Source organism: Helianthus annuus, chromosome 12 (genome assembly GCF_002127325.2).
Source record: "Helianthus annuus cultivar XRQ/B chromosome 12, HanXRQr2.0-SUNRISE, whole genome shotgun sequence".
Lineage (NCBI taxonomy): Eukaryota > Viridiplantae > Streptophyta > Magnoliopsida > Asterales > Asteraceae > Helianthus > Helianthus annuus.
The window spans coordinates 155,515,931-155,530,698 of NC_035444.2; the positions used below are offsets into that span (position 1 = coordinate 155,515,931).

The 14,768-nt window shown below is 38.8% G+C and overlaps 1 protein-coding gene across 1 annotated transcript in view; it reads left to right on the forward strand.

Annotated features, from left to right (window-relative positions):
• LOC118485138 (glutathione S-transferase T3-like) overlaps positions 1-8,555 on the forward strand; it is a 35,959-nt gene extending 27,404 nt beyond the window's left edge. Inside the window, exons 3-4 of the mRNA XM_035981399.1 lie at positions 7,872-8,014; positions 8,281-8,555. Coding sequence (XP_035837292.1) covers positions 7,872-8,014; positions 8,281-8,555 — 418 coding nt within the window. The remainder of the gene's footprint in view (positions 1-7,871; positions 8,015-8,280) is intronic.
• The last annotated feature ends 6,213 nt before the right edge of the window (positions 8,556-14,768 follow it).

Genomic DNA, 14,768 nt, shown 5'->3' on the forward strand with positions numbered 1-14,768 from the left:
GTCCCAAGGCAGAACCGTGTCAAAACCACCCTCTAAACCAAAGACACACTCCAAACCACCCTCTCAACCCAAGAAAGATGATGACAAACACTCGTCCACTGAGAACAGCGTTCATCGCGATAGAGAATATACTGATGCATCCAGTGCTAAGGGTTGCACTTACAAGTATTTTGTATCTTGTAAGCCCCGGGAATTTACAGGGGAGAAAGGTGCTGTGGATTGCATCACCTGGCTAGATGAGATGGACACTATAGTGGACATCAGCGGGTGTGCAGCGAGGGATGTGGTGAAATATGTGTCCCAGTCATTTAAGGGCGAGGCCCTGGCGTGGTGGAGGGCGTTGGTGCAGGCATCTGGTAAGTCTGCTTTGTACAAGATGACATGGGAGGAATTTATTGCTCTCATTAAGGAAAACTACTGCCCTCAGCATGAGGTTGAGAAGATCGAGGCTGACTTTGTGTCACTGGTGATGACGAACCTGGACTGCCAGGCATATTTGACGAGTTTCAATACAATGTCTCGTCTGGTCCCGTACCTTGTGACCCCAGAACCTCGAAGAATCGCCTGTTTCATTGGGGGCTTAGAGCCCGCGATAAAGGCGAGTGTAAAGGCCTCTCGGCCGACGACCTTCAGGTCAGTTACTGACCTCTCCTTGTCTCTCACCTTAGACGCTGTCCGTTTGAGGACACTAAGGAACAAGGAGGCTAAGAAGAGAAAACGTGAGGATGATACCTCACGGAGATCAGGGAAGAAGCACCGTGGAAACGGTGAAGGCAAAAGAGGGTCGGAAGCAAAGAAGGATGGGCAAACTGGAGAAAGGCCCAACTGCAAGATCTGCAAGAAACCCCACTCTGGGAAATGCATATTTGCATCAAACTCACAGTCGCAATCAAAGACTCCTTCCTGTGGACTATGCAAGTCCAAGGATCATAAGACCGTGGAGTGCAAGAAAATCAAGGATGCAACCTGCTATGGTTGTAATGAAAAAGGGCACATCAAGAGTAACTGCCCTAAGTATGCCAAGAAGGCGGAAGAAACAAAGAAGTCAAATGCGAGAGTTTTTCGCATGGATGCAAAGGAAGCGGTCCAGAACGACAACGTGCTTACAGGTACTTTTCTCGTAAATAATATATTTGCAAGAGTACTATTCGATTCTGGCGCTGATAAATCCTTTGTAGACCAGAAATTTTGCCAACTACTAAATACGCCTATCAAAACCCTTGATGCGAAATACGAAGTAGAGTTAGCAGACGGCACGATAGAAACCGTCTCAACTGTTCTAGAAGGATGTGAAATGTCCATTAGGAACCATTCTTTTCCTTTATCTCTACTTCCCTTCAAATTAGCGGGTTTTGACATTGTGCTAGGCATGGACTGGTTATCCCGTAATCAGGCCCAAATCATTTGCGGCAAGAGGCATATAGTGCTAAGGACTCCGATTGGTGAATCACTTACCATTCGAGGGGATACGCAGTACGGATTGCCCGAAGACGTATCTATGCTCAAAGCTTCGAGGTGTTTGAACAGAGGCTGTGTAATTTACATGGCTCAGGTGATAATTGAAGAACCGAAGCCGAAGATCGAGGATCTTCCTGTCATTTCTGAATATCCCGAGGTTTTTCCTGAAGAACTACCTGGTTTGCCACCAGATAGACAAGTGGAGTTCAGAATAGACATCATTCCTGGAGCGGCTCCGATAGCAAGAGCACCTTACAGATTAGCTCCGACGGAAATGAAAGAACTGAGGACCCAGTTGGATGAACTGCTGGCGAAAGGTTTTATCAGACCTAGTTCATCTCCCTGGGGAGCACCAGTCCTATTTGTAAAGAAGATGGACGGATCGATGCGGTTGTGCATCGACTACCGAGAGCTAAATAAAGTTACCATAAAGAATAGATATCCTTTACCAAGGATCGATGATCTATTCGATCAGCTGCAAGGAGCAAGTTACTTCTCAAAGATCGACTTGAGGTCGGGCTATCATCAGCTAAGGGTCAGAGATGAAGATGTACACAAGACTGCATTTAGGACTCGCTATGGTCATTACGAGTTCCTAGTGATGCCTTTTGGGCTCACAAATGCACCGGCTGCGTTCATGGATCTCATGAATCGCGTCTGCAAGCCGTATTTGGACAAATTTGTCATAGTCTTCATCGACGATATCCTTATATATTCCAAGAACCAAGCAGACCACGAGAAGCACCTCCGTTGCATTCTCGAATTACTACAGCGTGAGAAACTCTACGCCAAATTCTCGAAATGTGAATTCTGGCTACGAGAGGTTCAGTTTTTAGGACACGTTGTGAGTGAGCGTGGTATCCAAGTGGACCCCGCTAAGATAGAGGCGGTCATGAACTGGCAAGAGCCAAAGACGCCTACCGAAATTCGTAGTTTCCTAGGATTAGCAGGGTACTACCGGAGATTTATTGAAATTTTTTCGAGGATTGCTGCGCCCTTGACTTCCTTGACCAAGAAGAAAGAAAAGTACATTTGGGGCCCAAAGCAGCAAGAGTCCTTCGAAATCCTGAAGCAAAAGCTGAGCAACGCACCTGTGTTGACACTACCTGAAGGTACAGATGAATTCGTAGTGTACTGCGATGCATCACACACAGGCATGGGGTGTGTGCTTATGCAGAAGGGCAGGGTGATTGCCTATGCTTCAAGGCAATTAAAGGTGCATGAAAAGAATTACACCACCCACGACTTGGAGTTGGGTGTCGTTGTATTTGCACTGAAGTTGTGGAGGCATTACCTTTACGGTATTAAATTTGTGATTTATTCTGATCACAAAAGCCTCCAGCACCTGTTCAATCAGAAGGAGCTGAACATGAGGCAGCGCCGTTGGATGGAAACCTTAAATGACTATGAATGTGAGATCAGGTACCATCCCGGCAAAGCGAATGTGGTCGCTGATGCCTTGAGCAGGAAAGAAAGGGTAAAACCTATTCGAATCAATGCCAAGAGCATTGAAGTCAAGAACAATTTGATTGAGAGGATATTAGCTGCACAGCGAGAGGCTGTGTTGGAAGCTAATTATCCTAATGAAAAGTTAGGAGTAACCGAGGAACAGTTGACTCTTAGCAAGGATGGAATCCTTAGACTGAATGGACGTATATGGGTTCCGATTTATGGAGGACTACGAGATGTTATCCTCCAGGAAGCCCATAGTTCCAGATATTCAATCCATCCTGGTGCTGACAAGATGTATCAAGATTTAAAGACAAATTATTGGTGGATAGGCTTGAAAAAGTCTGTAGCCGCCCACGTAGCAAAGTGCTTGACTTGTGCTCAAGTCAAAGCCGAGCACCAAAAGCCGTTTGGCTTGCTACAACAGCCTGAACTTCCCGAGTGGAAGTGGGAATGCGTAACTATGGATTTCATAACCAAGTTACCCAAAACCAGGAAAGGAAACGATACAATATGGGTCATAGTCGATAGGCTGACTAAATCAGCTCACTTCTTACCCATCAAGGAGACATATAGCTCCGATATGCTAGCCCAACTATATGTTGATAAGATTGTAGCTTTACACGGCATACCTGTGACTATTATCTCCGACAGGGATACCAGGTACACGTCTCATTTCTGGAAGAGTTTCCAGCAATCTTTGGGCACGCGTTTAAACTTTAGTACGGCTTACCATCCACAGACGGACGGTCAAAGTGAGCGTACCATCCAAACGCTAGAAGACATGCTTCGTGCATGTGCAATCGATTTAGGCGGTAACTGGGATAAGAATTTACCCCTGATCGAATTCTCCTACAATAATAGCTACCACACCAGCATAAAGGCTGCGCCTTTCGAGGCATTATACGGTAGGAAATGTAGATCGCCTGTTTGTTGGGCGGAAATAGGAGAGGTCCAATTATCAGGACCAGAGATTGTTTTCCAGACAACGGACAAGATTGTCCAGATCCGGGAACGTCTCAAGGCTGCCCGCGATAGGCAGAAAAGCTACGCCGATCCAAAACGTAAGGATCTTCACTTTGATGTAGGTGAAAAGGTGTTGCTTAAAGTATCACCTTGGAAAGGGGTGATGCGTTTCGGCAAGAAAGGCAAACTGAGTCCGAGATACATAGGACCTTTTGAGGTCATAGAACGGGTCGGGTCAGTCGCCTATAAGTTGAACTTGCCTGAAGAGCTCAATGGAATTCACAATGTGTTCCACATCTGCAATCTCAAAAAGTGCTTCGCCGATGAATCATTGGTGATTCCACACACAGATGTGCATATAGATGAGAGCTTGAAGTTCATAGAAAAACCTTTGTCAATTGAAGATCGACAGGTGAAAAAACTTCGAAGAAAGCACGTACCGATTGTAAAGGTCAAATGGGATACTCGTAGAGGTCCCGAATATACGTGGGAAGTCGAAGCTACAATGAAAGAAAAGTACCCCTATTTATTTGAGTAAATCTCGGGTCGAGATTTATTTTAAGGGGGTGAGGATGTAACACCTCGAATTTTTGTGTCCAAAGATGTGTTAACACGTGTCATTTGTTTACACGTGGCATTGATATTAAATAAAGGACTAATTTTGACAAACCTTGAAAGTATATAAATTCGAGGGTTATAAATGTCAACAAGGGTAAATATACTGAATAGTAACCCTAAATAAATGCTTGAACCTTCAAACGAATGTATCATAGATCGTACGAAAGCGAAACACGAAAGAAAGTGAGAGATTACAAGCTACAGGGGTTAACTGTGTCAACATGTTAGTTATACCTCTGAGTGACCCTTTAACGTTCCCAAGGCTTTGTAACGGTATTATACCCTCACCAAAATATAATATATAAATTTCGCAAAGTTTCGTTATGAAACGAGAAAGTTACGATCGAATTCGTAGGAGAAGGGTTAAAAGCGTCAATAATGAAAATTAAGGCTTTCTGAATAATTAATAAACTAATCGGGGACTTAATAAATACGGGTAAATAACACGAGGCCCCTATCGGTAAATAACCGAGGGCCAAACCGCAAAGTTACCCCTTCGAACCCGAAAGGTCAGGTAAATCATTACGAAAGATTTCGTTATTAATTACCAGGATTTCGTAATCATTTCAAAAGATTTAAAGTTTCTGGAAATCTGGCCTCTCGCGACCCGCGTTAAGTATTAGCCTAAGTGTAGGCGGGTCGCGAGCCACCTCAATTACGCGTCTGATTTCTTAAACTCAGGCGACCCGCGTAAAAGTGCATGGGAACTCCCATGCGGGTCGCGTGAGACGCCCAGATGCAGAAAGTTGGTGTTTTCTTGACTTTTGAGCATTATGAACGATCAATCTCCAATAAATGAGGCATGGGCGCCCCCTACTCGACCCATATCACTCAGGAGACATCTACCCATCATCATGATCAGTGTAGGTTATTGTGTAGTGATCTAGAGAGCTTTACTTCACTATAAATAGCCACTTTGAGCTCATAACATTCACACAACACAAAACACACTATCTGATCATTCTAAGAAGCTCTCTAGCATTCTCTTCTGCTCTCTAAGCAAGATACCACTTCTGTAAGTCGTTCATACTCATTTTGGTCTTACATTTCCATAGTTTTAGCCTATAAACACAACCGTCGTAACTAACGGTTGTCATTACAATAACTTGCAAATGGTTCAGTCTTATGACGGATCAAAAGTAGTTTTGAGTAGGTAATTATGTGGGTAATAAACCTCTAAAAGGGTTCCCCCTGATCACCACTCTAACTATGTCAAATATCGAGTCAAACGTGCGGTTAAAAAGTCAACAGAAAGCTATTTTAACGATTTATGCATAATCTGTAATGTATATGTTATGAAACCTGTTTTGACACTTATAAAACATGATATTAAGTATATAAACTTGTTTGCGCTCGTTTGAATCGATCATTTGCTATATTGACCCGGTTCGGAGCCGAATGTCGCAAAAGTTTGACTTTTGCTTTGACTTCAGTTCTGACCCGTTTTAGTGAGGTATAGATATGCCTTAGGACTCTCTTAGGACCAGGTCACATGTCGGTATAAACCTCTGTGATCGGTTCATGAGTTATCCGAGTCTTTTGCGCATTTCCGTCATTCGCCTAAAAGTTGACCGTAACGGCCTTTTGAAATTAAAACGAGTAATTCGGACGCGTGAACGGACCAGAACCTTGCTTATTAAATTATAAGCATGTCCTTAAAGTTTCACGTCAATCCGAGGTCTAGAATGAGAGTTATGCTAAATGGCGCATTTAAAGTAAACTTTAGTAATTAACGGCGCAATTAGCATAACACCTATCTAAACCAAGATTTCGTCACCAAAACTTTTACCCACTGTATTAAAATAATATTTTGGGAATTTTAAAGATTTTTAATAATTTTTACCTCGCTCATAACCTGCGGTTATGGCTACGGTTCGGTAAATACCGAATATGCCCTTTTCGGCCAAAACTTGAGTTCTACAAGGTCTTTTGACCCGATTCCAGTTGCTACTGATTTTAAATAATAAATAAAGTATTTTAAGCTTTATAAGCTGTTCGGGAAACTCAGATTTCCTGTAGAACTCGAAAAGCTCTTTAAAAGTCTTTAAAATGACCGAAATGCCCCTACGGGGCATAATATTAACTTAAACTCGTTACGGGCGTCACGGAAGGTATCCTACTGGTACCACAACCCATTTAAGGCATATTGACTTAGGAAATAAGCGTACGACTCTCATGGTTAACCGTTTCGCCTATTGCGCGCACGGTTCGGCTTATGAAACTAGTTTTCATAAATTAGCCGATACGGGTCAAATTATATTATTTGAACCCCAAAATCCAGAGTGTGAACCATTAACCCATATAAAACAAGTCTCTGAACTTGTTGGGTCAGAATCACACTCCATTCTCGGTTTTTGCCTTTTCGCGCGATTAAACCATATCTATATATATCGGAACCAACCGGTCTAGGCTACGGCCATTATAACGACTCGTTAGGATTCTAAGAGGTTAATTAAAACCTTCGTTCCAGATTAGGAGCCCCAGTAAAAGCTATCGGTGATTTAATCCAAATTAAGGAAATATACTAGCAAAGGTAAATACTTTAACTTATTTCCCCTATATGGGCTTGGGTTACGGTATATTAATACCGCTTGATTGAGCATTATATTCTTCCATCGCTTAGGTGGTTAATTAAATAATATGATCGGCTCATTTAAACAGTTTTGTTTCTTATAAGCCTTTGGGGGGTTTAATGACCGTTGTCCCGGATATCCTTGGCATCATTTTACGAAATGGCCACGACCATCGACATCCCGGTGTAGGCGTACACCCGGTATATATTGTCGACATTAAATTAAAGACGTAGCCGTTGGTTTTTATACTACGGTTTTACGCAATGTGGTGTGTCTATAAATCTTTAACCCGGCACGACCCGGGCTACTGAACGCATAAAAGAACATGTAAAACGTTCACAAGATTTTATTATAATTTTCCCAAGTTATAAAAGAGTTTGTGCCTTGTGAATTCAAATCAATTTTAATAAACATTTTCAAATGTGTCAGTTGAATGTATTTACCAGTGTAAACTGACGTATTTTCCCCAAAAAGATTAAGTGCAGGTACTATACGAAATGGGCTGGTATAGGCGTCCTAAGCATCGTACATAGTCTCGCAAACTCCATGCTGCATCTGAATGAACAATATTTATTACTTTTTGATCCGCTGTGGATATATTCAACTTCTGTAATACATTTGATATTACAACCAGAGGTTGAAGTTTATATATTTATCTTATGCTTCCGCTGTGCATTATATAATTGTGTGGTTTGACTATATTGTTGCCAACATCGTCACGGTAATCCCCCACCGGGCCCACCGGTGAGACACGTGGAAACCGGGGTGTGACAAGGGTGGTGGTGGTGTCAGTTGTTCTTGATGGAGGTGGAGGGTAGCGGTGATAGTGGTTGTAGATGATGAAGGGGGTGGTGGTGGTGGTGGCGACGGAAATGGGTTGTTGGCGGGTGGTAGTGGTGCGTTGGCAGGTGTTGGTGGTGGGTTGATGGTGGTGGTGGGAGGTGGTAGTGGTAGAGAGAGAGGCGAACAGATACAGAGTTATAATTATAATAATAAAAATAATTATTTTATTTTTTAAATAATATTAAATAAATGGGGAAAAAGACTAATTTGATTTAACTAAAAAATCTAACTAGGTTTGAACTAAAGGACATAACGTGCAAGTTTTTGAAACATTAAGTACAAAACCCGTCAATTTTAAACGCAAATGTCAGTGCCTGCAATTTGATGTAAACATAAAGGACAAAACTTGTAATTTACTCAAAAATATATGAAGCGTATTATGTTCTCAATGATGTTAAAAAGCGCCAGATCTATGATATATACGGTGAAGATGGGGTTAAATCTGGGTGGTATGATGAAATGTCTAATGCTTTTACTGGTGTGATGAAATTGGGTTCGGATTCTGGATTTGGGTTTGATCCGCGTGATGTGGAGATGTTTGCTGAGTTTTTTTATGATGAGAAGAGTGTGAAGAAAGCGGAGACTGTGGAGAATAAGTTGAGTTGTAGGTTGGAGGAGTTGTATAAAGGTTCTAAAAGGAAAATGTAGATTTCTAGAGTGTTCTTGATCATTCCGGGTATGGCGTTTTTCTTCGATATGATATTTTTTTCCTATCGGTTTTGATACTCCGAGAACTGCATAATACACTTGTATCTTTTGTTTTAAGTGTGATACAGTCGATTACAAGTTATAAACGAACAACATAATGTACTTGTACACAATGCATAGAAGATAATCAAAGGTAGTGAGAGATAGATACATGTATTCAAAACAACAGGTACAAATGTATTATGCAGTTTTAGGAGCTTTAATATATTAGTGGTTTTGAAAATGAATACCCCTCTTGTTGATGAATTGTTGAATTTGTGTTTTTGTTTAATTGGGGCACGCTATTTTCAAAACCAATAATATTATGTTGAAAATTATGAGAACTGCATAAAACATTTGTATGCGTTGTATTAGGACTATGTGTAGCAACGGTAGCGGAGCTTGAATGAAAACTGGGTGGAGGCTGGACTCTCAAAATCAAAATCAATGGGGTTGGACTCTTAAAAATCCAATATTTTACACTAAAAAAATCGAATATTTCGGTAAAACTAACACTACAAGCGAAAAATCGGCTCCGCAAGTGTGTAGTAGTGGTTTCAACTACACCTCATCGTCGTTTAACTAAACCACTCTTCTATATGGGTCTAGTGGTTTTAACTAAAGTTAAACAAAAGAAAAAAAGAAAATATGTGATTTGTTGATTTGCCAGTGCCCCCACGTCCTCATCTGTCACCCCCGTTAGCGGGCTAACCGTCTCACATTTGGTGCCTCGTTTCATTGATGTGTAGCGGTGTTTGAGGCGTTAAAGTGGTTATGTGGTAGCCCTTTAATGCCCAATGACACATAGTCTAATGATTTAATGGGACAGTGGGTACACGGTTGTACACAAAGCATACAAATGTTTTATTCTATTTGATTGATGATATACTAGTTATACTTATAGCAAACTAGTAATACAAGAAGAAATTCTACCAATACAAATCAAAACGGTCTGGAAAAAAGGAACAAAAATCACCTTCACGGAAAAGGAAAACCAAGAAGCCAGTGCGGCCCTAGGTGATCTAATCTTCGTCGTAGACAAAAAGAACCCAGGACTTAATGGTCTATAAGGTTGGGTGGTGTGGTATAAAGCCCTAGGGGCTTTATCATTAACTTACGCGGTGTGGGATAAAGCCCCCTATTAAACAAAATACAATAAAGGAAATCAAAGAGGAAAAAAATTGATTGGGTGGAATCATTGGGCCCCAGCTGCACATTCCATTGGCGCTCATTACTGGGATGGAACCCCCTCTATACCCCCCCCCCCCCCCGAGCCTAGGAAATGGAGAAGGGCGCTATAAGACGCCATTTTGGTTGATTTGGTAGGGTGCAGTATACCACACCATATGGTCTAAACCTTACCTCACCACCCTCAAAATGTCAATATAATGCTTTGGATATAATTGGTTTAATTTATTGGTAATCTAAATAATTTGACTTCAAATAATAAATTTTACGCTCATAAAGTATAATTGGTTGAATAACTCATATTTGGTGTAAACAATACATGAAAAATTATTTCAATTTTTCCACTGGATTTTGGGTTTAAGCTATTTTACATTTGCTTTAATTTTCATGTTCAAAATATAGAAAGATATGCGACAGAAAATCGAAAATGAATATAAGGGTGTCAAAACTATTTTTTTAATTAGCTTAACATTTGCTTATCCTGAATAATAAGAACTATTTTTTATTATATTATAATGAGAAAACAAAGGTGTAGGTCCTAATACAAAGGTATATTATCATATCGATAATAATAAATGCTAGGAAAATTGGTTTTTAATAAATCAACTTTTGTTCCGTTGGTAAATAATAATCTTACCTACGTAATTGGTATACAATAATCCTATCTATCAACATGTTGGTACTCAATGAACTTTCGTTAGTTTTTTTAACTAAAGTTAGTTTTTAAGTTTTATTTATTACAAAAACAGTCCATGTAGTTGTAATTTATCAGTTTTAACTATTTTGTAAAACAAAAAAACGTCAAGGGCCATGTAATTAAATTTTATATATACATATGTGTACTAGTTCCAGATTTATCACAAACACCACTCGAAAATCCTCATTTTCCTCGATTTTGATTTCCGATGTAAACAACTACCATCGCCACCGCCACCGCCATGGGAGTTCTCCGAGGGATCAAGTAAACGACCACCAAAATTGGAATTTCAGGTATCAAACTACTCGGTTTTGGTCAGTGATTAAAAGCCCCAAACAAATTTCTATCACTCTTCTTGATTCTTTCGACCGATTTGGGGGCGGGTTCCAATCAAGGGTTCATATGGGGAATCAAAGTGTTGACAACTTAAAACTAGTAATTGTTCTTGAGGTTTTTTTTTTTTTGTTTTATAAAATAGTTAAAACTAGTAAATTACAACTACATGGACTGTTTGTGTAATAAATAAAACTTAAAAACTAACTTCAGTTAAAAAAATTAACGAAAGTTCATTGAGTACCAACATGTTGATAGGTAGGATTATTGTATACCAATTACGTAGGTAAGATTATTATTTACCAACGGGACAAAGATTGGTTTATTAAAAACCAATTTTCCTAAATGCTATATAAAGCTTTGATAGTGCTGATGCTCCTCCACCGGGCGCTCTGTAAATCGCCCTATGAAGTATGACCCACAAAAATGCTAGCGGCCCTATTAAGTTGTCTACTAAAGAGATAAAATACCCTTCTATGGCAGTCCAAGCAGTAGCGGGGGAGTCATTTGTGGTGTCTATTCCTAAAAACGTGACCAATGTCGGTCGAGCCAATTCAACTTATTTTGCACATATAGGAGGAGAGCGCTCAAAGTTGCAACTTAGTGTGGAGCCCGACACATTGCAATTCACAACAATGAATCAAAAGATGAAATTTGTGTTAAATGTCACGGGGAACAAAACGAAGCACTCTACACCAAAACGCATGTCACTCTGTGAACACCATCAGTCCACATTTTACTTTAATATCTCGTATTAGGTATTAAAATTAAATTGAGTAGACAAATAATGTGTTTTGTTATAGGATTAGTCAATTGCTTCTCTTAAGTATGTTTCTTATTTTTGTTTTACAAGTGTTTTTTTTTTCCATCGTAGTTTTGATTTATTCTGTTCAATTAAGTATTTTATCTTTTTTATTCTTCAATTTTGTTTTCTTTGGAAATAATTTGAAGTTGCTGAATTACAATGCATCAAAAGTTTTATCTTGGTGTTTTGTTATATTCTTATTTAAAATGTTAACAACAATTTAGACATGTTAATAACTGAGTTAATTACATAGTTAGTCCCTATGGTTTGCACAAAATAACATACTTAGGTACTAATAGTTTAAAATAACATTCTAGGGTATTAACTTTTCATTTTGTAACGTTTGGAGGTATTAACGTTATTTGTAGGTTTAAAATCACATTCTATTAGCACCTAAGTATGTTATTTTGTGCAAACCACAAGTACTAACTATGTTAATACCCAAGAGGTTAATACCTACAAACGTTACAAAATGAAAAGTTAATACCTTAGAAGGTGATTTTAAACTATTAGTACCTAATGTTATTTTATGCAAACCACGGAGACTAACTATGTAATTAACTCTTAATAACTAGTTATTATTTATTTATTATATCTAAACCTGATAAATAAAAATCTTGGACGACAACACATTACACAATTCTAGCCAACATTAATTTTTTATTTTTCCCTAAAACGTATACACATTTTACTTACACACTGATTCTTACCCATTTTAGATTTACCTGATTTTCTTATCAAAATTACATTTAAGGCCATGGGGTGTACCTTAACATCTAGGGTGTTAACGATGACATGTTAAATGACATTGCAAACCACTCCCTTCTTGTGTTAAGGGGTGTTAAAGGGATTATATGTTAACATGTTAACATGATGTTAAGAAATTTGTCTTAATTTGTTTTCCTTTTTTACACCCAAACCATTAAAAGTTTTTACACTCAAACCATTAAAAGAATAAAGTTAAAAGAATTAAACCATTTCCTTGATGTGAGGTAAAGTGAAATGGGGAAAACTAAGTGATGTGGCACCTAGGTGGCGTTAAAAAGAGTTAAAGCATACCCCAAGACCTTAGTAACTCTTCATTTAGTTTTCATCAATCTCACACGTTTTTTCATTATTTAAATTTACCTTTTTTATAATAAAGTTTTATTTCATATATATTTTTAAATATTTAAGAGTTGTGATCTGTTAAATGGAATGTGAAATGACTATGTTACCCTTTCATATTACCCCCTATGGTTTGTTGTACTCTGTAATATTACCCCCTGGTGTAAAATGACTAAATTGTCCTTTCTTATTACCCCTATGATTTGTTGTACTCTGCAATATTACCCCCGGTGTTAAATAGTTCTCGCAAACCTTACCCCCTGTAGAAAAAAAAACCTTTCCCGCCTAAACCACCATCTGCCGCCACCACCCACCTCCACCACCATCAGCCGCCACCACCCACCTCCACCTCCATCAGACGTTACTTAGCAGTATGATGTTGGTTTAATACCGAATCAGAATCGGACTATGAAGTATGAACCATATTCAAAATTTGGGCCTGATTCCTTTACTTAAATGAATTTATTTTATCAAAAAAATGGAAATCCAATTATCAAAATGGAACCTTTTCATAGCATAGATGGAGAAGCTGACAATACGTCTAATCTGATGAATATCCTTTTCACGCGGTTTGTCATGCACATGTATTGTTTTCATTTTAGATGTTATATATTAACTTCATTTGAATGTTATAATGTTATCCTTTTTGAGGTTGAAGTGGAGAAAGGTTGTTTTTAGTGACATTTGTGTACGTGTATGCATTGATGATTTCAAGCAAAAGTGTAGGTTTATATCTTACACGTGTATAAGCTATTACTCATACATGAAGAAATTAATTTGACGGTTTATAGAAGCATACGTAATTTTATGTAGAGTAAATTATAAGTTTTGTCCTTTATATTTGGACCAAATTGCAGGCGGTGTCCTTTACCTTTAAATTTGACGAGTTTTGTCCTTAACGTTTCAAAATCCTGCACGTTATGTCCTTTAACCCTAACTGAGTTAGACTTTTTTGTTAAATATAGTCATGTGACTTGCACATGAGGGTATCTTTGTCATTTCACCTCCTAGGGACTATTGTGTAAAATAACTTATATGAAGGGGCTATTGTGTAAAAAATAAAAAATGTTTAAATAAAAAAAATATGCATACTCTCTCTCTCTCTAAACTCTTTCTCTCTCCTTTCATGGATGTGCAAAAGATTTATATACCAACACGATGGAGACTCCATGTGAATTGTTGCTGCAAGTTTTTAAAGTGATGAACAGATTCACCTTTTTAATGCTAAAACAAAATAAATTATATTTTAGATATTATATAATATATACCAATAACAGTCTGTTTCTCTCTGTACACCATTATCAAAATTCAACAACAAATTCATCTTCACTTCAACAAATCACCAAAATACATATCCAGAAAGCATCTTACACCTTCAATTCAATCCAATGGCTGACAAAATCTACCTTTCCGGTTCTAATCCCTCCAGATCTACGATTCACAGATCTAATGGTTGACAAAATCCTCCTTCTAGTCATCATCGCCGCCGCATCTGGTTCTAATCCCTTCAGATCTTCTTGGGTTTGTAAGGTTGCTTGGAGATCTAAATCTCACTGAGGACCTGGAGTGGTTGAATACGATATCGATCCTAGATTCCAAGGTATCGGCATTGCAAAGTTCGACAAAAATTCACAAGAAGATTATTTACACTTCTGCTATGATGGGGGGCAGTCCTTGAGGCCAAAAACTCCAGCGGTTCAGAATCTGGCTACTTTGGTTCAGGGAGTATTTTATAAGCACACAGTTAGTAAAGACGATGAGCATAGGAAGGGGGAGGGTTGGGGACTAGAGCAATATAAAGGTTTGAATCTGCTTCCACGAGGAGCGCTATGTTCATCTGCTGTAAGTGAATCCATTGTTAGCAGCTTTGATTTTGGTCTAAAAAGTGTCGTAAAATCTGAAAATTTTCAAACGATAGAAGATGAAGGTTTCCGATTTTTTCTGTAATTTTGGGGATTTTGAAATTGGAAGAGTTCTGGTTGCGGCTAATGCTTTTTTGTGATGCATGTTGTTCGTTTTGTTTGAAATTGGTGGTGCTAGTATG